General features: G+C 44.0%; 1 protein-coding gene across 1 annotated transcript in view; it reads right to left on the bottom strand.

The window, feature by feature from the left end:
* LOC115480461 (solute carrier family 22 member 6-A-like) overlaps positions 1-24,456 on the bottom strand; it is a 103,484-nt gene extending 79,028 nt beyond the window's left edge. The window contains exons 1-2 of the mRNA XM_030219155.1: positions 23,578-24,456; positions 6,361-6,464 (exon numbers count right to left, since the gene is read on the bottom strand). Coding sequence (XP_030075015.1) covers positions 6,361-6,464; positions 23,578-23,964 — 491 coding nt within the window. The 5' untranslated portion in view covers positions 23,965-24,456. The remainder of the gene's footprint in view (positions 1-6,360; positions 6,465-23,577) is intronic.
* Between the last annotated feature and the right edge of the window lie 1,549 nt (positions 24,457-26,005).

Raw genomic sequence — 26,005 nt, 5'->3', positions numbered from 1 at the left:
GCATGCCACTGGGGGGGGGGGTGCCGCGGCATGCGCCTGTCAGCTGAGTTCGCTGACTTCGCTAACTTCGCTGCAGCTCCCTCCGCCCCGGCAGAGGGAGCTGCAGCGAAGTTAGCGAAGTCAGCAAACTCAGCTGACAGGCGCGCGCCGCAGCACCCCCCCAGCAGCGTGCACCCGGGGCGGACTGCCCCCACCGCCCCCCCTTGGTACGCCACTGCATTTTTTGATTAGCTTTCGAAGGTAGCCCTTCTTCATCAGATCAGAAATAAGCAAATCTTGGTAAATAACAGTATATATAAGTGAAAAATCAAAGCATTTCAGTGACAGTCACAGTCTCACAGGATGAGGGTGGGGTGGGTTAGGTGAGAGACAGGGAGAGCCGGGTGGATGAGGGACAGGGAGATATGCATGGTGATAAGAGGGTGACAAAACAGTAGAATTTTATGGTTTATAATGGGTTAGAAAACCAAGATCTTTGTTAAGTCCTGTCTGGTGGGTGTGGAAAGGTATGGAGCAATCTCATCTGCATCTTTCTGGTACAAAGTTTCTCCCCCAGATATATATTATGATTATAGCTTTTCTTCTAGTATTATATGTCATTACTTATATAAATAAAAATAACTTGATACCTATATATCTGAAGATTAATCACAGTTATTTATACTTTTCAACATGACTTATCATGGCAAAAAAGGTGTTTATATCTGTTTAGCAATTTCTCCACTAACTCTGGCAGTTTAATTGCCCTTGTTCATCAGCATGTTTACCTAATGGTGTAGAGACCTCTAGTGGCTGTATCAAGTAAATCTGTTGATATTGTTATAAAACCAAAGAACTTTCCAGGATTCACTGCTAGTAAGGTAAGAGTAGGAAGACTCCCCACCAAATGGAAGTAAGCATTAATCCAAAAATATTACAGATCAAGGATGATTTCTGTCTTTGGCTGACCAAATAACTGCATTTCTGCCCTTGGTTTACCAAGCCGTTGGACAACCGTCTGAGTAAGAAGAGGCTAAAGGGGGCCTGAAGACAAAAAAAATAAGAGAAGGGATTTTCTGATCCTTAAAGAAAAGTATAAAAAATCAGAACACGACTTCCAGAAGTCAAGTCCATGGATGGCAAAGGTTCCAAAAGACCTGTTCTTGAGTCTCAGATCGGTTTCCAGCAGCTAAAAGGCACTAGACTGGTAACCAGAGATGCCAAGGATGAAAGAGTGAGGTTTACCATACCAAGGAGTGAGATTGAAGGCCAAAGAGTGAGATTTTTCAGACAGTGCATCCAAGATATACATCTAGAATGATTTGCATGTAATATTGCTTTGCAAATGAATCAAGTCAGTATTAAGTGAAATTGTTTTTTCTTTGGAGCCTCTGAAAGAAAGCAAAGTGGGGAAAAATGTGGGTAAATTTTTTGAGCTGAAAATTGTTTCCACCCCGTATTTGGAAGTATGTACATCAGTTTCAGAATACATGTACTCAGAGTAAAGGGAAAAGAACAGGGCAGAGGAAAGCAGTTGGCAGGAAGGTGTGCTCAGATTTCTTCCTACTGATTGGACCAGTTGGTTTACTTCTCAAAGGCTTCACTTTCATGAAAGCAGTAATCAAGATCAGTGCACTGGTACTGAAACTCTGATGAGTGAGATATAGGGCTCAAAGAGCATGAGAGTGAGAGAGCTTTCAAATGAGTATGACACACTTCTAATGAGCAAGACTTGGCATCTCTGGGTAACTGAGTAGAAAACAGCATTGGAAGTTTGCAGGGTCTAGGAAGTAGTGTTTTTCTACCTAGGGGTGGAGGCTATGAAGAATTGAATTATGATTTTTTAATACTTTATGCTCTGCAATTTCTTATTAATTTTACCTGTCCAGATATTTAAAGACTTTGAATATACTTTTAAAGGTTCACAATACATGTTTGAACTGGACTGTTAGGAGTAGAGAGAGAGAGAGAGGAATATGTGATCCTGGAGCCAACAGCCTCCCACATCTAGCTGATCCCATATCTCTGGAACTGTTACTCTAGAGAAGGGAAGCTACTTCCCCTGAAGTATGTACCACGTGATGTCCTCAAAGAGTGAGTTACCCAGTGAAGAGTGACAGAGCTTGGGGGGGGGGGGGGGTGGTGGTATGCATTTGGAAGCCAATCATTGCCTAGTCAAGACATCTGTAAAATTTTGGTTAATAACTTCTATAGAGATGTCTCTACTAGGACAATGATTAAACTTCTTCTAGGTATTAGAATATGGCCAATGAAAGATGTCAATTTAGCTCCAGCATAGTTAGTCCTGTGGACAAATTGCTAAACAGATGAGCATTCTTTGCTATCATAACCTGCATTGAAAAGAAGAAATATGATAAGGAGCTTACATTCTAAGCATATGGACGTCTCAAAATACCCCAAATGGACATCCATGTGCTTGAAATTCCAAATCCAAATTTTGCAAAGGCAGAAAAGGGATGTCCAACACTGCAGTATACTCAAATAGCAAGAGGCATGTTTTGGGTGGGCCTAGGGCAGTGATGGGCAACCTTTTGAGCTTGGTGTGTCAAAATTCGCCAAAAAACCGAGCATAACTCGGGTGGTGTGTCACTTCGAGAAAAAAACCATAATTTCGCGATATTTATAGTTTAAATAACAAAAATGTATAATTGTAATATAAAACTGTATTTAATAAACCAAAAACTAATTATTTAACTTACCTACTTAGTGACTTCTTTGTTCATCTGTCAGTCGGTTTCTTTTGTTGGTCTTGATATTATTTAACTTGTGTGGGGTGCCGTGAACTAAGATAAGTGAGGGGGAGGGGGAATTCTTTAACTAATCTGCCTATTAGTGACTTTTTTGTTGCTGAATTTCATTGGCTAAATCTTCAATTGAAGGTTGGTATTTTGTACACTTCAAGCCCAAGCAAGCGCTACTAACTTCATCTGTCAATCTGTTTCTTTTGTTGGTTTTGATATTATTTAACGCTGAGAATAAGGTTTCACAAAAGTACGTAGAGGGAAAAATTGTGAGTAAAGCCATTGCTATATTTTTCAGGGTGCTAAAAGTGTCTGGTAATCGGATCCAGGCACTCCAAATTTCCTGGTAACTCAGATATTCTCTTAATAATTGCATCTTTATTCTGCATATCGTGAAATAGAACTGGTGCACATCTTAGGAGAGTTTCTTTAATAAATTCTCCCTCACTGAGTGCTTTTCCATGCTGAGCTATGGAGTGAGCAATGCTCAAACTTGCAGATGTTAAATTTGTAGAACCTTTTACAAATTTAAGGATGGACTTAGATTGGCTCTTATAAAAGTGTAGCTGCCTGGAAATGTATTCCTTCCGTTCATCCTCACTTTTTTTCAAGAGCTGGGAATGATTAGTTTCAAAATGTCTATTTATATTCCACGTTCTGCTTACTACCGTTTCAGTACATAGAACGCAAAATGATTTGCCATTTTTTTCTATAATGCCATACATCTCGGTCCATGTCTCTTGAAAGGGTCGGCTACTGCTACTACCACTTCCTTTACTTAACCTTGGTTTTTTTATTTTTTGAGTTCTCCATCAGGGGGGCAGAAACAGAAGATAGAATTATAGATAGCCTGTTAGCCCTAACTAGCCTAACTGACCACCTTATGTAAATTAAGATGGCTGCCGCTATTTCTAATGGCGGGAAACGGCACCCATAGCACATGCCCTCGCCTCTCCCAGCCTCCCCCTCACCTATCTCAGTAATGGTGGTCAATTACACATCCACGACACCCCAGAACAGTAGATTGGATGATGGTTGCTGGTAATGGTGATCACAGGGCCCTCAGAGATGCGTCCCCCACGGCATTCCGCTGCTCTCTGCTCCGCCGGCCGGAAGTGAGGAGCCGGGGCAGAGGGAGCAGCAGGGAGGGAGCCAATAGGAGCGCACACGGCACACCCCCAGCGGGTAAACATGCACCGGGTGATTTCGCCGGGGGGGGGAGGTCGCGCTGCACCGGGGGGGAGGGGGCGCATCGGCGATCCGCCCCGGGTGTCAGCAAGGAACTCCGCTGCTTCTCTGTATGCGGCCACATGCGGCCGCGTGTCACTGAAAATGGCTACGCGTGTCAGTACTGACACGCGTGTCATAGGTTCGCCATCAGGGGCCTAGGGAGAGCCCAAAAGCAGTACGTTCAACAGCAATTACCAAAAGGGAAGAAACTTCCTAAAGCCTAAAAAGAAGGACATCCTATGTTAGATCTGTTTCAGTCACACCCAAGGTACAAAAAGTTGCTCCGATTGAGCTGCTGACCACTGGAGGAATTAAAGCATGACACCTTCTTAATCCCACAGTGGCTGTTGTCTCCTTTCCTCTCCCCTGAAAGTGAAACTGAAAGAGGATACCAGGCTCTATGAGAGCTTCAGGCATTCTTAGCAAAGTTGCCAGGTGGGCGGTTTTACCGCCCAATTGGGCGGGTTTTCACCAGCGGCGGTGGGAACATTTCGCCGGCCGCGGGATGCGGTTTTATGGGTGGTTTTCCCGTTGCCACTGTGCGAGTTCGGCGGTTTTTTCTGGGGCTTCTATTGGTCCAATTTGGTCCAATAGAAGCTTTTCCGGGGCTTCTATTGGTCCAAATTGGACCAATAGAAGCCTTTCAGGGGCGGGGTTGACGTCAGGGATGACATAGGGGGTGGGGCTAGTGACATAGGGGATGGGGTTAGTGACATGGGAGGCTGGGTTAGTGACGTGGGGGCGGGGTTCAGTGACGCGGGAGACGGGGATTGGCTAAGGGCGGTTTTTGGGCGGGTTTATGGCTCGTTTGGGGCTGGGAAAAATTTTCCCAGCTGGCAACCTTGATTCTTAGCAAAAAAGCAAGTCTGAGGAGTATCCTAGTGGTTAGTGCAGTGGATGTTAACCCAAGGGGCCCAAGTTTAAATCCTACTTTAACTCTTTTATTTTACTTTGCTCAGTTTGGATCTCACATGTTAGCCTACTAACTCAGCATCTTGTGAAACAATCATTGCTTTCTCAGGAGCTGAGAACTGACACTTCATAACATTTAGTTTGCAGCTGAGTATGTTTTTCATATAAGGTGGATGAAAGGCTGCTGACAGGCTGAGGACACAGTGTGAGGGCTAAGGAAAATAGACAGAGAGAGGACACAAGGGTATTGTTCTGGCTGTGCACGCAGAACTGACACAGAACTCATAAGTAATTAACCAATGGCCACCGACTGTTCACGTGCAAACACATCAGGAGACCAATCCATATATGGTATAAGGCTACCTAATGGTTCTGGTTTATGCTGAAATCGCATGATTTCTGGGAAAATGTAACTTGTAACAGTATATATGTGATGTCCAGGGCAGTATTAGCTGAGCAGACCTTGTCTTTCAGGATGTGCACTGCTGATTGGCAACCTGCTCCAGGGAGAGAACTATTTTTTGTATTTGGCTCTGTAAGATATCAATAAAGATAATAACTGATTGCGCCTAACTGTGCCTAAGTTCTCTGTCTTATTATTTTTTGTGTTTTCCCCTCCCTGCAAGGGCTAAGGAAGGGAGAAAATAAAGCTGGTAAAATGGGTGTGGCTACTGTGGGGATATGGCTGCTATAGGGGCAGAGATGCAGAGCCATAGGTAATGGCCCCACCCTTAAGGTTGGCCTGGTATGAGAACCGGTACCTTTTTTCCTACAAAAAAAGCACTGACCTTTTTTAGATAACTATTGATGTATATCATTTAAATTGTTTCAGTTTTGCCTGGGTGTATTGTCAGTATTACACCTTGGGCTTTACTTTTGGTGAATAGGCAGTATAACACCTTAAGAGTATATAACAATACAGTGACTGGTTCCAAGACACTTTTTAATGTATTTATTTGTGTTGTGTGTATAGTATATGTAATTATATTTATTTATTTATTGATCTATTAATTTTAATTTAAGTTCATGTTACACTAATGAATATGGCATTTTTAACAGTCAGTTAGTTTTAAGTTATACTTATGTATTATGATTATGGTCTATGTTTATTGTGTATATCTATTTTTATGCTTAACTTATGTTTTTATATGTTTATTAGTATAAGTATCACCCATGATGCAGCCCTGCTGGGCAAAGCATGGCCATGTCATGCATTTGTATCCAGCTTTCTACAATAAAGGCCTTTTTAGCTACTTTCATCATGTCTATTTCTTTGACTTCCATTTTACTGGGACTAGCGGACTGCTGGTCCATCTGTTTTGTAGGACTGCCTTTTTTGTGTGGGGTACAAGGTGTATGTATATATATATATATATATATATATATATATATATATATATATATATATATATATATATATATATATATATATATATATATGTATATCTTGCAATGTTACTGGCCTTGTATAACTTACTTATCAGAGAGGCCTCCGAAGATGACAGCACCCACCAGTACCCCCGTCATGTAAATAGACTGAGCCATCTGTCCCATTCTGCGCTGGTTGCACACCAGATCCCACTGTGAGAGAGAGGAAAGAGGAAGTCATTTAGCCAATGGTCTTTAAAGGGAGACATTTTAATGCTGCATGAAGAAGGATCAAAAAAAGGGAGTGGGAATGGAACCAGGCTCTTCAATGATCAAACCTAAGACGTTCAAAGTTGGAAATATATTTTTACTGAATAGAGACTCTACAAGGTACCCTGTTTCGGCACCACAAGTGCCTTCCTCAGGAGTCTGTATAAATGAGAAAAACATATATAAGGTATATATGAACTTTTTTAAAACTGAAAAAAATAATAAATGAATGAATATATATAAAAATATAAAATACATGTGTAAACATATGCAGGACATTTAAAAGAATTATTAATAAATCAATAAACATATCAATTAATTTTAAAATGTACTATAAAAAGGTAATAGAAATATAAAAAAACATACAAAACGCATAAAGTATTTTCTGATAACAAATCGATAAATTGGTTAATTAATTATAGAATTATAAAAATATGCATTATTGAATAATTAAATAATGTGGGTAGGCAAGGGGCAAATATAGTCATAAATATGTAACACATATAAAATATAATCATAAATATGTTAGTCATATAAAACATTTTTTGATGAGAATTCGATGAACTGGTCAATAAATTATAAAATAAACTATATAAATACACATTTTTAAACACTTGAATAATGTAGGTTGGCCAAAGTCTAAGCTGATTATGAATACGCAAGACACAAAATTAGAGGCAGTTATGGGCTGGCTAGACATAAAACACAATATAGACTGAGAGTTAAGTGGGTTGATAAAGCATAGTATTGCAGATATATTCTATATTGGTAAAAAAAATAGCAATATAACTAAAGTCTTAAAATTTTATATATGGAACTGTAAATTAATTAATTAATTAATTGTGAAAATCATGTAACAACGTGCAATAAAAACTGAATGAATGTTTGTGATACTGTGGAATGGAGGGTTGTGAAGCAAGATGTACGAATGTATTGTGTTTAAAACGAATGGTAGGAACGTACTGTATGTTGATAATGTAACAAACGTTCAATAATGGTACTATTTGGACAAGTATACGGTCGGAGATACAGAGTGCAAAACTTAAAGTGAATACTTGAAACAATACTGACTTGAAAGTTATGTATGGAAAAGTTGGCAAAACGAGGCTTACTGAACCTAGTCGCTAGTGAGTGAGGTGCTGGTCTGGAAAGCTAAATTAAAAAACGGAAAAAATATATGCTTTGTAGAAATAGTGTCTCTTTATGTATGTGAAAAAAATTGGACAATGTGAGAAAGTGGTTACCAGGGAAAACCAGAGATATGATAACAAGTATAACAGAAGTGCAAAAATAAAATCTGTGGAGGAAGCAGTGGCATAGCCACAGGTGGACCTGGGTGGGCCAGGGCCCACCCACTTTGGACTCAGGCCCACCCAAAATTGTGACACTCTTGCTGTGGCTGGTGGGGATCCCCAAACCTTGCCAGCTGAAGATTTTCTCTCCTTGGGCACCAGCGCTCTTCCAAATGTCAGCCAGCGGCACTTGCTTGGAGATTGGCCCTTCTGCACATGCTCAGTTTTCGCACATGCATAAGCACTGAGCATGCATGACAAGCCGGTAGCAGCATCAGTTTGCGGCAAGTGCTGCCGGCTGCCATTTGGAAGAGTGCTGGCTGCTCGAGGAGGAGGAGGAAATCTTCAGGAAGCAGGGTTTGGGGATCCCCGCCTGCTCAAGTATTTGATATTTTGGGTCTGTGGGCAGGGAAGGGTGGAGAGAGAAGCAAACCAGAGGGGGATTGGGGGGATGTGAATTCCATGCCCACCCACCTTGGGCTATGCCCCTGGGAGGAAGACGGAGCTCTGAACAGACCGTGAGATTCAAAGGTAGTGTGCAGAGTGGTAGACAAAAAATGCTTAGAAAAGTAATGTGCACAGTTAAAGTAGCCTACAGAAATAGAAATGGAATTGAATGAACAAAAAGACAAAAAACGCCTTCAAACTATTAAAAAAGAGCCAGATTCTTGACAAACTGTGAGATACAAACACAAAGTGCAGAGTTGCTAAGGAAATACCTTGAAAAAGACCTTTGGAGTATAAGATGAACTATAAAAGTAGACACCGCTGATGCGCTGTTGAAAAACAGAGTGCTGAACATGAGGGGAATTTAAAGGATACAAAAGGGAACCAAAAAATAAGCGCATGCGTCAAGACCGGTGTGGTATGCTACGGCACAAAGAAGAGTGGAAATGGCAAGGCACAGAGGAGGAAGGTAAAAAGTGAAGAGAATTAATTACGGACAGTACGAAACCACTAATAGAATGTTCTCATAAACCACAGCTGTCACATTGTAAAAAAAAGTATCGGTATGTGTGTATGATATGCATTGTGAAGTAATTACGGACAGTATCAGCCCACAAATCGAATATGTTCATGAACTGCAGCTGTCGCTTTGTGAAGACGTGTGTGTGTGATATGGTGTGCAATTGGAGAGAACGTATGTGTATATATGATGTGCAAATAGGGGAAAAGTGATGGGCCAAGTATGTGGCAAGATTATAGTACAAGATTGGTCACATGTTTGAGGTGTGGAGTAAAAGATGTATAGAAAAGACAAAAAATTAAAAAGGACCAAATAAATTTGTGTAAGTGATGAACTTGCAAAGCAGTTCTTGTAGCGGATAATGACCAGAGTATGGTGAAGAGACTGAAGGCATGATTGATTATGCAAGGTGTGGTTGTGAAGATATCTATGTATTTTAAACAGAAGGCATGGTTGATTATTAAAGGTGTGGTTGTGAGGGTATCTATGGATTGTAAAAAAATTGTGCATATAATATAATGATGGTCGTGGATACTTACGTTTATTTAATTGTGAGTAACATTTTAGACATATGTTGAAAAACAGTAAAGTTGTAGTATTTGCAAATATACAATGAATGTATATAAAGAATATATATAAGTAAACAATGAAATCATAAAATAACCAACTAAAAATGACTAATTAAAATTTGAATTCCTGAATTATGTAGACAAAGAATATGAATCATAGAAGAGACCAGGGGCATCAACACCCCCTTTCTTCTGCTGGTCACACCTCTCTCTACACAGCCTAACAACCTTCTAGCTACGGCCACCGCCTTGTCACACTGTTTCGCCGCCTTCAAATCCTCAGATACTATCACCCCAAGATCCTTCTCTCCGCCCGTACCTATCAGACTCTCCCCGCCTATGTGTTAGGTGGGGAGAGTCTGGTAGGTACGGGCGGAGAGAGGGATCTTGGGGTGATAGTATCTGAGGATTTGAAGGTGACGAAACAGTGTGACAAGGCGGGGAGAGTCTGATAGGTAAGGGCGGAGAGAGGGATCTTGGGGTGATAGTATCTGAGGATTTGAAGGCGACGAAACAGTGTGACAAGGCGCTGGCCGTAGCTAGAAGGTTGTTAGGCTGTATAGAGAGAGGTGTGACCAGCAGAAGAAAGGGGGTGTTGATGCCCCTGTATAAGTCGTTGGTGAGGCCCCACCTGGAGTATTGTGTTCAGTTTTGGAGGCCGTATCTTGTTAAGGATGTAAAAAGAATTGAAGCGGTGCAAAGAAAAGCTACGAGAATGGTATGGGATTTGCGTTACAAGACGTATGAGGAGAGACTTGCTGAACTAAACATGTATACTCTGGAGGAAAGGAGAAACAGGGGTGATATGATACAGACATTCAAATATTTGAAAGGTATTAATCCGCAAGCGAACCTTTTCCGGAGATGGGAAGATGGTAGAACGAGAGGACATGAAATGAGATTGAAGGGGGGCAGACTCAAGAAAAATGTCAGGAAGTATTTTTTCACGGAGAGAGTAGTGGATGCTTGGAATGCCCTCCCGCGGGAGGTGGTGGAAATGAAAACGGTAACGGAATTCAAACATGCATGGGATAAGCATAAAGGAATCCTGTGCCGAAGGAATGGATCCTCAGGAGCTTAGTCAAGATTGGGAGGCGGGGCTGGTGGTTGGGAGGCGGGGATAGTGCTGGGCAGACTTATACGGTCTATGCCAGAGCCGGTGGTGGGAAGCGGGACTGGTGGTTGGGAGGCGGGGATAGTGCTGGGCAGACTTGTACGGTCTGTGCCCTGAAGATCACAGGTACAAATCAAAGTAGGGTATACACAAAAAGTAGCAAATATGAGTTATCTTGTTGGGCAGACTGGATAGACCGTGCAGGTCTTTTTCTGCCGTCATCATCTACTATGAGATTGGATAGCAGAGCCGGTAGTGGGAGGCAGGGCTGGAGGTTGGGAGGCGGGGATAGTGCTGGGCAGACTTATACTGTCTGTGCCAGAGCCGGTGGTGGGAGGCAGGGATAGTGCTGGGCAGACTTATACGGTCTGTGCCAGAGCCGGTGGTTGGGAGGCGGGGCTGGTGGTTGGGAGGCGGGGATAGTGCTGGGCAGACTTATACGGTCTGTGCCCTGAAGAGCACAGGTACAAATCAAAGTAGGGTATACACAAAAAGTAGCACACATGAGTTGTCTTGTTGGGCAGACTGGATGGACTGTGCAGGTCTTTTTTCTGCCGTCATCTACTATGTTACTATGTTACTATCTATTTTTAAAGAAGTGTTTGTGCGTCTGTGAGGAATAGCAGTTCTAAGTGTCTTTCTTTGCATAAGAAAGGGCGGAGGTCTAATTCTGCATTTAATCCAAAGGGTGTGACAGTATGGAATTCATAGATTAATTTCTGTTCTTCTCTGAGTAGTACACAGGGGTGTAGCCAGACCGTGGCGGGAGGGGGTACAGAGCTCAAGGTGGGGGGGGAACATTTTAGCCTCCCGCCACTTTCAACCCCCCCCCCCCCCCGCCACTGCCGCCACAAGGTACCTTTGCTGGTGGGGGTTCCCAACCCCCGCCAGCCTTAGTCTTCTTCAGCGCCAGTCTCTGGCGCATTCGCTCACTATGCTGATCTGTGCTGTGAATCCTGACATCCTGCACGTGCGAACTTGCTGGACATCAGGACTCACAGCACAGATCAGTGAAGTGAGTGAACGCACCAGAGACCGGAGACCGGCGCTGAAGAAGACTAATGCTGGCAGGAGGGGTTGGAGACCCTGCCAGCAAAAGTACCTTGCGGCGGCATTGGCGGGGGGTTGAAAGTGGTGGGAAAGGGTCAGCAGGAGGGGGATCAAAAGTGGAAGGGGCCCGGACTAAATCTATGGGGGCCCATGCCCCCGTGGCCCCACCTAGCTACGTCCCTGGTAGTATATTGTCCAAATCTCCTCTTCTGTTGTTAGGGACAAAGACCTTATACACCAGGAATTTTAAATCATCAATTGTATGGTTGCTAGCTTGCCAGTAGGTGATGATAGGTGCAGTCTCAATGTTGCGTTTAATGCAACTACGGTGTTCAATAATCCTGGTCTTGATCATTCTTTTTTTTTCCAATGTAGAGGAGATGGCACGGGCATTGGATAATGTATAAAACTCCAGTAGTGGTACAGTCTGATGTGTATTGCAGTTTGTATATTTTTCCTGTGGTTGGATGTAGAAAAATCGATGTTTCCCATACATGTTTGCATACACTGCAGTGCCCGCATTTAGTATGTCCTAAATGGATGTTGATTGGTGTAGGCTGTAGGTCAGGAAGCATGGATGGAACCAGATATTCTTTTAAGTTGCGTTCTCTGGTATATGCTATTATCAATTTCTTGTTTTGGAAATGGGTGTGATTCTCCAAAAGGTGCCAATGTCGGCTTGTAATCCTTTGAATCCATTGGGCAAGAAAGGAGTGTCTGAGTGTACACTTGATGTCTGGCTTATCTCTTATCACTCTAGACTGTAAGAGATCTTGACTGTTGCTGGTCTGTGCCTTTTCTAGGCCTGAGGCAATGTGTGTAGCTGATTATCCCCTGGATTTGAATCTATCTGACATATGTTGGGCTTGTATCATGAAGTCATCATAATTGGAGCAGATTCTTCTAAGACGGAGGAATTGGGACAGAGGTAAATTCCTTTTTAAGCTATTATTATGATGGCTTGTGTAATGAAGAAACACATTATAATCTGTACGTTTTCTGTAGATAGACGTCATGAATTAAACACTCTCTATTGTGATTTTTAGATCGAGGAAATTAATTTCACTAAAACTGTATTGAATCTTGAATTTCAGGTTATCATCACGTATGTTTAGCCAATCATAGAAAGAGTGTAGTGTATCAACATCTCCTTGCCACAGAATGAATATGTTGTCGATATATCTCTTATACAGGTTTATGTGCATCATAATGCCCTTCTAGCTTCCCGCTGTCTCCTTCCAATGTTTCAAAGCTTTGATCCATTGTTATATTCTGCAACAATACTTTGATTGTCTCGCATAACTCTTCACAATGTAATCCATAACCAAGCTGTAACAAATTGTACTTCCATCATTCATATCATATTGTAAGCCACACTGAGCCCGCAAAAAGGTGGGAAAATGTGGGATACAAATGCAATAAATAATAATAATAATAATCTTGTAAGGATGTTCATTCAAATGTATTTTCTCGAAAAATTAGCTAGGTCCAGGGCCGTGCCGACAAGGTAAGCGAGGTAAGCAACACAGGGGGCACCGACCTCTAGAGGGTGCCACTCACTTGCAAAATCTTTTACCTGAAGTTGTGATTCTCCTCTCTCCCCTGCCCTTACCGCATCAGGAAGTGAAGGTAGCCCAGCAGTGCTGAGACAGACACGCTGCTCTGCTAAAGCTGCTTCAAAGAGTACAACCAGCAGCTATTTATGGCTTTGGTGTATGAACAACTTTCATTCAGGGTGAGCTGGAACAACATTCAAATTAAAGAGAACAGGTTTGGAGGCAGGTGTGCAAGTGAGACTGGGGAGAAATAAAAAAATAAATAGTATAATTGTTATCTGTAAGTGGTTCAAAGTTTTTGTTTTTTGAGCATGTACACTGAGAGGAGGGCATGACTGCAATGATGTGTACATAATTATCATAGCTACAGCTAAAATCCATTTAATTGGCTGAGGTTCAAAGAGGAAGTTTAGCTGACGTATAGTGTAGAATAGCTGGTAAGTAAAAATCTGATTGCTTTTTTTGTGTGTTTGTTTTTATATAAAACATTCTGCTTGGATAGGGAGAGTTTGTGATATTTGAAAATACATTTTGCTTTAATGAAATTGCTAAACTTTAGAGTCAGAGACTTATCAATGAGGGATACATACAGTGGAAAGGAAGCCCTGGAAACAGAGTTAAGAGGACAGATACCAGCAACAGAATCAGATACTGGGCCAGCATGATCAGAAAAAGAAAGTCACCAGCCAACAAAGGTAGAAAAAAATCGTTTTATTTTCATTTTAGTGTTTGGAATATGTCCACTTTGAGAATTTACATCTGCTATCTTATTTTGCAATGTATAGCAGTCTCCAAGAGACTGGGCTCCCAGTGAGCCAGGGAGGTCAGACTGTGTAAATGAGATGAAGAGACCCCCCCCCCCCCCCCCCCCACTGTAACAAAGACAGGAACATGCATAATCAAAGCTTAGGTCTCTGCAGTTACAAGGGCTGGCCATTCCTAATTATGCTAATAGTTTTTAATAGGCTAAGTCCCACTGAAAAGCCTCTTTATAAAGGCAGTGCTTTCTCTGGAGAGCAGTGTTAAGAAACAGCAGGAATTGTGTTTATTTTTTTAAACTGCTTTCCTGTGTAAGCTAATTTACAGTTTTCTAGTATATGCTTGACATTGAAGGGTGTGGTAGACCCTTTTGTCAGGTTTGGCTGGGCCTGTAGTTTTCAGTCTAAAGGAAAGACAGGTAGCAATGGAGAAACATCTAATGAAGAAGCGAGAAGGGGGGGGCACCAACTGATAGTCTGCAGGGGGGCACCAGAGACCCTTGGCACGGCCATGGCTAGGTCGGGGGCCATACTTGCCCCCATAGCTGTGCAAGTAAAATATCTTGGAACCGGAAGTAGTTCTTAGTCAGTGCCATGGTGGTACATGTGAGGATCAGATAATTGGGGATCCTTCTGTGATCCATTCTGTTGCATAAGTTTTGTTCAATAATATTGAGAGCTTCGAGTTGTGGGATGTTGGTATACAATGAGTCTATGTCTAACGTAACCATTATCGTATTAGAAAGGTCTTCTTGGTATTCCTGTAATATTTGAAGCATATGTGAGGTGTCTTTGATATAAGAGGGGATGAGGGGGACAAAGGGTCGCAGGAAGAAGTCTGTGAATATGGAAAGAGGTTCCAAAATGGACCTGTTACCAGATACTAGGCCTTCCGGGTGGGTTGGTAATGGATTTGTGGATCTTTGGGAGAATGTAGATGGTGGGAATCACCAGATTTTTGACTTGTAGAAGCTCACTTTCTTTATTGGTGATAAAGCCTATTTTTGAAGAGAAGGTGACCAGTTCTGCAATGTCCTTTTGGAGTGATTCTGTTGGATCTTCGGTGAGTTTGACATAATAATGCGGATCATCAAGTTGCTTGAGTACCTCATTTATCTACTCGGTTCTGTCGATAATGACAATGCCCCCACCCTTGTCAGCTGGCTTTATAACTATGTTGTGATTCCCAGCTAATGATTGGACAGCTTCACGTTCCACTCTGGAAAGATTGTAAAAACGTGATTTTGTACGTGCCTCTAGTTGTTTAAGATTGCGTTCCACACAAGTGTTGAATGTGTGTATGAGAGGGTCTGGTGGTCCAGGAAGCATCCAGGTGGAAGAATTCTTAACTACTGAGATATCTGTTGTAGGCACTGTTTTGGAGAAGGCTTGAATAATTTGAAGCTTGTGACTGAATTTAAAAAGATCCACACGTGTTTGAAAAGCATTATACTTTGTGGTGGGAACAAACGTAAGACCTTTCTGTAGTATACTGGATTCCGAATCTGATAGTGTGTGATTGGACAAATTGAAAATAGGTATAATTATCTCCAGCTGTCTGTCCGCTGGCGATCTCTGCTGTGTGTATGGGGAAGTCTGTATGTTCCACTGGCAAACATGAAGAAGGATACCACCTCTTATTTCTGTAACCCTGTTCCACTCTTTTATTAGACATGAGGGCATGGTTGTGAGCTGTGGAGCCATCCTACAACAAAGTCCTTAAGGTCCTGGATCTTTCAGTTACATCTTACACAAATCCACATAGCTACACAGGTTCGGGGTTGTTCCAAAATAAATACGTCAATAGACAAAGCCAGTTATGCAAAGGACAGCACTGACTGCACAAATGTCTTTTGCAGCCCAGGGAGTGGATAGCTTTTGGCCATTTATGTCACTATGAAGGTTAGTTTTATAAGTTAGGAAGCAAATATATGTGAAAATGCTGGTATCCTAGTCATTAATGCATGTATGTGAACACATACACATGTAACAATCTGGCTATGTGCTATTCTGTAAGTATTGAAATTATCCCAATCACTAGTGGAGAAACGACTTGTACTTATTGATAGTTATCCAACTAAAAATCCCAACTTAGACAAGTCTGATGAGCTAGTAATAACTCACAACTAAACGCCACACGAGGAAAAAAGACCTCAGACACCCGAACACTGAAACCTCAGTGTCTTACTGGGGTACTTCATTTATTCATTGGTCAAAATCCTCGTGGCTAATTTATTATTTTGCAGTGCTTGTATTTCAATCTTAAACATGTCTATTTTGAAACTTAGAGGTCCTTTTACTAAGGGGCACTAACAGATTTAGCACGCGCTAACGATTAGCACACGCTAAATGATACGGCCTATAGGAATATAATGGGCATCTTATCAGTTAATACGCGCTAAGGGGTCCTTTTACTAAGCTGCGGGAAAAAGGGCCCACTGTAGCGCTGGGGACCGTTTTTCCCGCAGCAGGTTAAAAGCCCCACCCCCCCACAAAAAAATGACCATGCAGCAACCGTGCAACGTGCAGTGATGCTCAATTACCGTCAGGTTAGCACCGCACTATAAAATAAAAAAAATTTCCGGCATGCTGGAAATGGCGCACACTCAAGGCGGAACTACCGCTGGCGGCCGCATTGGGCCAGCAGTAGTTCTGGGGTAGCATGCAGTAAGCCCACGTTGGGCTTACTGACACTTTGTAAAAGGGCCCTCTCAGTGTGTTATAGTCACCTTAGTAAAAGGACCTCTTAGTACTTGCAACAACTTGTAACCTATCAAAAAAAAAAAAGGAACACTTAGCTTTAAGATTGAAGTTCAAGCACTGCAAAATAATAAATTAGCCCTGAGGTTTCTGACCAATGAATGAATGAACTACCCCAGTAAGATACTGATGGGTCGATGATCAAAACCCAGCGCTATTCAGGATAGCGCTCTCAAAATACCGCCGTTCCACCGCCGTAGTTGAACAGAATAGCAGCACGGTCGTGATCAGAGTTAGTATATGCAGATATAAGCAGCACTGTAGTAGTGCTAACCCCCTCTAAACAGCATGATAAAATATGCTAAGCAGCCGGGGCGCATGCGCACTAATCTGATGCGCTAAAAAGAATCCAGGAACAACACTCATGTGCATAGGTGGGGTGTGCCATCATGTGCGTCCTTGCAAAGGACAGCTCGTAAACTGCACCCTACAGTAAAGCGTGACAAAACATGCTGTCTGAAAATACCGTCAAAAGATAGCTTTCCCTGTTGTTCTATAGGTGGCCTAGTCTGTTTGCATTGGCTTTGTACCTCGTTTGACTGTGCTTGTAGCGCCTTCTGGCTTTTTTGTTGCATCACAGACAAGTTTGAGGTAAGTGACTAGACATGTGTATTTGAGTAGCCCCATCGTTTGTGTGAGGGGCTTAAAAGTAATGCTTTTTTGTTTTCTATTTTTTGAGGTGCCTGTTCTTACTCCCAGTGGCGGTCCCCTTGCCTTCTTGTGCTGTTTTTGAACTTTAGAGGTTGGTGGTGATCGTGCTCAACTCCCAAAAAATGTACTGTAATTACACACATATAACTTTTTTTTTTAGCTCTGATGGGACCTGCTCGACAATAACACCAGCCAGGACCTGGCGTTATTTTGTGGCGTTGTTTTCTGTCTAACGCCGTTCAACACCTCTGTTCATTGCAGCGCTAGTTTTTGATCATCTAGGAGGAATAGGAAATGGCCTTATTTACATGAGATTGACTACATTTACATGCCATCTGTACAAGTGCCTGGCACACTCGCTGTTTATGGCGGTAACCCTGTTGATCATCCCACGTTGGTGAGTGCATGCGCAAAAATGCTGCTAATGGCCTTTAGCGCTCGCGTTGACTTTTGATCATCAGCCCATGAGTTTCAGTGTTCAGGTGTCTGAGGTCTTTTTGCCTCATGTGGTGTTTAATTGTGAGTTATCACTAGTTCTCTAGACTATTCTGTAAGTACGTATATATCTTCATAAACTGGAGAGCGTGGGCAGGATGTACTTATGCGCATAACTTATAGAATGCTATAAGTTATGCGGGTATCTTCCAAGTCTAGGTGTGAGCATTTGCACCAGCTCTATGGCTCGCATAAGTGCTCACGCCTAAACACATACTCCCATATATACCCATTACACTAGTATTCTGTAAAGGAAAGTGAGCAGCAATGGAAAAGCAGAAAAGAGACACTTGGACCAAAACAAATGGAAAAATAAGTGTCTTCCAGGCATTTAAATACAGGCACCTCTTTTTAAAATTGCACTTTAAGGGGGCAATTCTATAACTGGGCTCCTCCATTTAGACAACCCAATGCAGTGTGAAGAGAGCCTATTCTATATATTCTGTTATACAATACACCCTTGCACCGTCCACCTCCCGGCCCATAAGACGTACCAATCCCCAGCCCTGGCTGACCCCTTGCACCCGATACCTCCGCTCCTGCGCCCGTTCGGCTGAACGCCTCTGGAGGAAATCTCGCACCCTTACTGACTTCATTCACTTCAAATTCATGCTATCCTCCTTCCAATCCTCCCTATTCCTCGCTAAGCAGGACTACTATATCCAATTGACCAATTCCCTCAGCTCTAACCCTCGTCGTCTATTCGCCACCCTCAACTCCCTCCTCAAAGTGCCCTCTGCTCCCACCCCCCCCCCCCTTCACTCTCTCCTCAATCTCTAGCCCACTACTTCCGTGACAAGGTCCAGAAGATCAACCTCGAATTCTCCACTACTCCCTCTCCTCCTCTTCAGCCTATATCTCACTCTGTCATCCAACCTACCCAGGCCTCCTTCTCCTCCTTTCCAGCTATCACCGAAGAGGAAATCACCCATCTCCTCTCCTCCTCGAAAGCCACCACTTGTTCCCCTGACCCCATCCCCACTAACCTACTCAACACCATCACTCCTACCATCACCCCCACCATCTGTCATATCCTTAACCTCTCTCTCTCCACTGCATCTGTCCCGGACACCTTCAAGCATGCTGTGGTCACTCCACTCCTCAAAAAACCATCACTTGACCCTACCTGTCCCTCCAACTACCGCCCCATTTCCCTCCTACCCTTCCTCTCCAAGATACTTGAATGCGCCATTCACAGCCGCGGCATTGATTTTCTCTCCACTCATGCCATCCTCGATCCGCTTCAATCCGGCTTTCGCCCCCTACACTCGACAGAAACGGCACTAAGGTCTGCAATGACCTGTTCCTTGCCAAATCCAAAGGTCACTACTCCATCCTCATCCTCCTCGACCTCTCCGCCGCCTTTGACACTGTCAATCACAACCTACTTCTTAACACACTGTCCTCCCTTGGGTTCCAGGGCTCTGTCCTCTCCTGGTTCTCCTCTTATCTCTCCCATCGTACCTTCAGAGTACACTCTCATGGTGCGTCCTCCTCCCCTATCCCGCTCTCTGTTGGAGTTCCTCAGGGATCTGTCCTTGGGCCCCTTCTTTTCTCAATCTACACCTCTTCCCTAGGCTCCCTGATTTCTTCTCATGGTTTCCACTATCATCTTTATACCAACGACACCCAGCTTTATCTCTCCACATCACAAATCACTGCGGATACCCAGGCCAAAGTCTCGGCCTGCTTATCCGACATTGCTGCCTGGATGTCCAACCGCCACCTGAAACTGAATATGTCTAAGACTGAACTTATTGTTTTCACACCCAAACCCACTTCCCCTCTCCCTTCACTCTCTATCTCAGTTGATAACACCCTCATCGTCCCCGTCTCATCTGCCCGCAACCTCGGTGTCATCTTCGACTCCTCCCTCTCCTTTTCTGCGCACATCCAGCAGATAGCCAAGACCTGTCGCTTCTTCCTCTATAACATTAGCAAAATTCGCCCCTTCCTCTCCGAGCACACCACACGAACTCTCATCCACTCTCTCATTACCTCTCGCCTTGACTACTGCAACCTACTCCTGACCGGCCTCCCACGTAGCCATCTATCTCCCCTTCAGTCCATCCAGAACTCTGCCACACGTCTTATCTTCCGCCTTAACCGATATACTCATGTCACCCCTCTCCTCAAGTCACTTCACTGGCTCCCAATCGGATACCGCATACAGTTCAAGCTTCTCTTACTCACCTACAAATGCACTCGATCTGCGGCCCCTCCGTACCTCTCTAACCTCATCTCCCCTTACGTCCCTACCCGTAACCTCCGCTCTCAAGACAAATCCCTCCTTTCAGTACCCTTCTCCACCACCTCCAACTCCAGGCTCCGCCCCTTCTGTCTCGCCTCACCCCACGCCTGGAACAAACTCCCTGAGCCCATACGCCGTGCCCCCTCCCTTCCCATCTTCAAATCAATGCTCAAAGCCCACCTCTTCAATATCGCCTTCGGCACCTAACCACTTCACCTCTTCTCAGGAAAACTTATCTACCCCAACTTGACATTTCGTCCTTTAGATTGTAAGCTCTTCCGAGCAGGGACCGTCCTTAATTGTTAATTTGTACAGCGCTGCGTAACCCTAGTAGCGCTCTAGAAATGTTAAGTAGTAGTAAGTAGTAGTAGTAGTATTGCCGCGCCTTACATTTACAGACCTGGCTGGGACTGCTACTTTTTAACATATTTATAAATGATTTAGCGATGGGAGTAACTAGTGAGGTAAATAAATTTGCTGATAACACATAGTTATTCAAAGTTGTTAAATCGTGAGAGAATTGTGAAAAATTACAGGAGGATGAGACTGGGAGACTGGGCATCTAAATGGCAGATGAGGCTTAATGTGAGCAAGTGCAAAGTGATGCATGTGGGAAAGAACAAAATAAAAGAGCACATTCTAAAGCTTGGACTGATGTGTTATGGATTAAAAACTGGTTGAAAGATAGGAAACAGAGAGTAGGATTAAATGGTCACTATTCGCAATGGATAGTGAGGTCCCTCAGGGATCTGTGCTGGGACCGTTGCTTTTTAACATTTTCATAAATGACCTGGAGGTGGGGGTAACTAGCGAGGTTATCAAATTTGCTGATGACACAAAGTTGTTCAAGGTCGTCAAATCGCGGGAAGATTGTGAAAAGTTGCAGGAAGATCTTGTGAGACTAGGAGACTGTGCATCTAAATGGCAGATGACATTTAATGTGAGCAAGTGCAAAGTAATGCATGTGAGACAGAGGAACCCAAACTATAGCTACGTCATGCAAGGTTCAGTATTAGGAGTTACGGAACGAGAAAGGGACCTGGGAGTCATCATTGATGATACGTTGAAATCTTCTGCTCAGTGTGCTGCTGCGACTAAGAAAGCAAATAGAATGTTTGGTATTATTAGGAAAGGGATGGAAAACAAAAATGAGGATATTATAATGCCACTGTATTGGTCCATGGTGCGACTGCACCTCGAGTATTGTGTTCAATTCTGGTCGCCACACCTCAAAAAAGATATAGTGGAATTAGAAAAGGTGCAGAGAAGGGCGACGAAGATGATTAAGGGGATGGGACGACTTTCCTATAAGGAAAGGTTAAAGTGGCCGGGGCTCTTCAGCTTGGAGAAAAGGCAGCTGAGGGGTAATATGATAGAGGTATATAAAACAATGAGTGGAGTGGAACAGATAGATGTGGAGCATCTGTTTACGCGTTCCAAAAATACTAGGACAAGGGAGCATGCGATGAAGCTGGAGTGCAGTAAGTTTAAAACAAATAAGAGGACATTTTTCTTTACTCAACACGTAATTCAACTCTGGAATTCATTGCCGGAGAATGTGGTTAAAGCGGTTAGCTTAGCAGAGTTTAAGAAAGGTTTGGACAGCTTCCTGAAGGAAAAGGCCATTGAATGTTATAAATGGACGTAGGGAAAAATCCACTATTCCTGGGACAAGCAGTACAAAATGCTTTGCTCCGTGGATCTTGTCGGGTGATTGTGACCTGGATGGGCCACTGTTGGAGACAGGGTGCTGGGCTAGATGGACCTTTGGTCTGTCCCAGTGTGGCGATGCTTATGTCTTATGTTCCACATTAGGAGTCACCGACCGGGAAAGGGATCTAGGCGTCATTGTTGATGATATGTTGAAACCCTCTGCTCAGTGTGTGGCAGCAGCTAATAAAGCAAATAGAGTGTTAGGTATTATTAGGAAAGGATAGAAAACAAAAATGAGGACATTATAATGCCTTTGTATTAGGGCTGAACATTTAATGCATTAATAACACAATTAACGCGTTAAATGTTTAACTCGCTTTAACATTTTTAACGCAAGTTAAAAGATCACTTTACCAAGTCTCTCTCCCATTTTCTCCAACGCTCCGGTAGACCCCCTGTCTTATGCACGCTCCAAGCCTCTCTCTAACAGGAAATTCTGTTAGAGGGGATGGAACTTCCTGTTACAGAGGCTTTGGGTGAGGCAGGGAGAAAGAGCTGCTGCGAGCAAGCACGAGGACAAGCTGCTGAATCCGTGCCAGTGCTGTGAGGACCTACTAGGTGATAGAGAAAAGGGGGGGGGGCTGACTCCACCGAGGGATGGGGGACCGACCTGATTGCCGACTGCCAAGGGGCCGACCTGACCGCCGACCACCAAGGGGGGGGGGGGCGGCCCAACCGCCGACAGCTGACTTCTGACTTGACCACTGACCGTGGTGGGAGAAAGAAGAAATAAAAAAGAAGAGAGATGTGGGCATACAGAGGTGTTGAGTAAGGCAGGGAGAAGGAGCCTGCACCGTGAGAAACTGCCAGGTGAGGCCCTGCAATAGAGTGATGTGGGGAGGAGACCACAGCGGGAGAAAGAGGAAAAAGGAGAGAGATGTGGCTGGGGGGGCGACCACAGCGGGAGGAAGAGGAAAAGTACAAAATTAGATTCTGAATGCGTGAAGATTAAGAGTAATGCATGTGGTACTCTGGCACATATGCTGATGGAAAAGTCCATATTCTACTATTGAGACAGACATGGGGAAGCAACTGCTTGTCCTGGGATTGTTGCCATGTTTTGGGTTTCTGCCCTCAAAGAACCCCTAATTAGCTGGAAAGTAAACACCCAAATTTAAAATGTTTTAAATGTGGAGGAGTAGCCTAATGGTTAGTGCAGCTGCCTAAAAACCAGCACAACGAGGTTTGATTCTGGGCAAGTCACTTAATCCTCATGTGACTCTTGGCAAGTCATTATTTTACCAAGCCGCAGCAAAAGGGGGTCTGCATCATCACGTTTTTTTGACGCATGCCGAGGCCCCCTTTTACCACAGCCAGGTAAAAGGTAGGTCTTTTTTTTCTGCAGGAAATGGCCATGCGGCAAGTAAAGCACTTGCAGTGCGGCCATTTTGGGGGAGCCCTTACGGCCATCCATTGAGGTGGTGGTAAGAGCTCCCACGCTAACCTGGCAGTAACCGGTCAGCGCGCGGCACTGCCCAGTTACCACCAGGTACACACCAGCATTACAAAAATAAATATATTTTTGTAGCGCCAGATATAACAGCGCTTTTGGAGTGGGAACTACCGCCAGGCTGCTGCAGTAGCCCTGCAGTAGTTCCTTTTTAGTGAGCAGTAAGCCCATGTTGGGCTTACCACCACTTTGTAAAAGGGGCCCTTAACCTCCCATTGCCCCAGATACAAAATAAGTACCTGTATATAATATGTTGACTGCTTTGATTGTAACCGCAGAAAAGAGGTATATCGAATCACATACCTACTAATAGAAATCCTAAATTTAGCCATATATATATCATTGCTCAATGACAACTTGGAAAGGTTGGAGCCCCATTCCACCTCCCAGTGTCTTCTGCTTCCCTAACAGTTTTTAAGACAGTCTTTACCTCAGTGATGATAGTGGAGCTGAATTCACTCCTGTCATATGTCCACCCATCCCTGCAGGGTTCTGTATCCATCTCTGTGGTGTTGCTGATCGTGACATTGGACTCCAGGAGCCACCACTGAGCCCTGATGTATTGCAGACACTGCACTGGTTTCCAGCTCCTGTCCAGTGGGGTGAAAGCCCTCAGCTGCTCCACTGAGTCCCAGCCAGTACTGGCGTTGTCATCCCTGGGGTTTGGCTGGCAGTGGTGCCCAGGAACTGCAGCAGTGAAATTCTGCAGAAGGTTGTGGCTTGCCATCATCAGGATAGGGATGGAAAGCAGGACAACGTTGATAATCTGGAAACGCCCCATGCCACCCACCTGCTCCAGCAGTTCTGGAAAAGCCATCACGCCCGTAGTTCTAGATTACTGCAGAATACACTCCAAGATTTCCAGCAGGACAGGCATAAGTCTAGGAAGCCAATAGCAAATGACACTTTGCTTGCTTAAAAGCACAGGCGACCATCACAGGGAGTCACCGTCTCTGAAGCAGAGTCCTAAACTGACTTAATATTCTTTGAAATTGGCACAACCCTTTCACATCTCCTTCTCCCCTTCTGAAATGTCCCTGATTGGTTTACACGTGCTGTCCTTCTTCTCTTTGAGTCCTCTTGATTATGCCTGGAGTTGTACCAGGCCTCATCACTAAAAAGTAGAAAACTTTCTCTCACCTACCATGCCTAATCCGTTCCAAAACACAGCCCCATCCAGCTGCCTGCAAACCTTAAGGCTGCACAGGGAGGGAAAATATCCAGCCAGCAGAAGAAGTTTTGTGAGGAAAAGGAATCAGGCAAGGTGGTATTTAAATCTTGAAAGGACCAGGTTAGAAGGTGGGGGTGGTAAAAATCCATCCAAAGATTGCATAAGAGGTTTAATCAGCTGCTCAAGTTAAAGTGTTACTTCAGTTTCTGAGGGATTAACTGGGGACGGAGAGAAGCCAGAGTTAAAGGAATTCTGTGGGGGGGGGGGGGGGAGCAGCATAAACGACAGGAGGTGAAAGAATTATGGCCCACTAGGGCATTGGGGTAATCTGCATAACTTCAAAAATGTGCATGTGTTTTGCTTTAATATTTAAGGGATAGAGTTCCATACTACAATGGTTTTCCTAAAACTGTTGTCACATTAGGATGCTTGTCCCTTGGCTCCATGATTTCTAAACTCGGCTCCTTTTCCTGAATCTAGCAGAGGATAGGCAAGCTGTAGCCCTGTCCCAGGGATTCACTAGGGCAGGCTACATTGCAGCATAGTTTCTGCTGTTTCATGACAAGAGGTGTTACAGAGCCACTTGGCCCTTCCACCAGTCCCTGGAGTCCAGGTTTATCAGCTGAGGTGTAGACAGTGGGAGGAGTTGGTTCATGAAAAAGATTAACTTCAGAAAGTTTATCAGCTGTTAAACTGTTCAGGTCATGACACCGAATTTAGATGGTATCTGTCATCCAATCCACAATCCCAGAGCCAACACTATGCTCCAAACCTGTGTTCTTGGAGCCATTCAGTTAATATTTCTTTTTTAAAGCATGTTGGGGTTTATATTCAAAGCAATTTAAATGGCCAGGAGAGGCTCTTGGCAGTTTAAATGGCTTGAGCGGGGCTATCTGGGGACATTCAGCAGCACGTAACCGAACAGTACCACTGAATATCTCCTCTAACTGCCCATGCTGATATCAGCTAGTTTGTGGGCAGCCTGTGGGCAAAGTTAGGGCAGAACAGAAGTTTATCCAATTAACCAGCTGAGCAACTGCATAAAGTTAGGACAGAAAAAAGGGTGACCTGACTTTACGCGGAGAGTTAACCGAGCATCTGTCTAAATATCGGCTAGTGCCCGATTAACTTCCACGTCCCGTCCTGAAGTAGTGCCATCCCTTTCCCTCCTCCCACCCCTCTGGAATTTTCCAATGCCCCCCTCTCCAATACTCCCTTCTTCTCCCCCAGGACAAGATGAGGCTCCTCCCTTCAATCCTCACTCCCACCACCCTGAAACAAGATAAGCCCCCCCCCCACACACTCTAATACTCCCTAACAATGCAAAATCCCTCCTCCTAGCCCCCAGGTCCCCTTCCCCCACTCACAATATGCCCCTCTTGGACCTACCTAAAGACCCTGGTGGTCCATTTGGTTTGATAGAGGCAGGAGTGAATCCCACTCGCTCCTGCCCCTAGTGGCTGTCTCATGAGTACCAGAGTGCTCTGAGGCTGCTGTGAGCGATCATAGCAACCATTTTTTAAGGCAACTGCTAGAGGCAGGAGCGAGTGGGATTCACTTCTGCTCCCATCACCCCCACTGGCCCAACAGAGACTTTAGATAGGCCTCGGGGCTTATCATGAATGGGGCCAAATGCATATAGACCTGGGGATGACTGGGGGAGGAGATTTTGCATTGTCTTTGATGT

Source organism: Microcaecilia unicolor, chromosome 11 (assembly GCF_901765095.1).
Source record: "Microcaecilia unicolor chromosome 11, aMicUni1.1, whole genome shotgun sequence".
In the NCBI taxonomy this organism is placed as follows: domain Eukaryota; kingdom Metazoa; phylum Chordata; class Amphibia; order Gymnophiona; family Siphonopidae; genus Microcaecilia; species Microcaecilia unicolor.
Note: the sequence above shows the minus strand (reverse complement) of the source record. Positions and strands in the feature narration are given on the sequence as shown.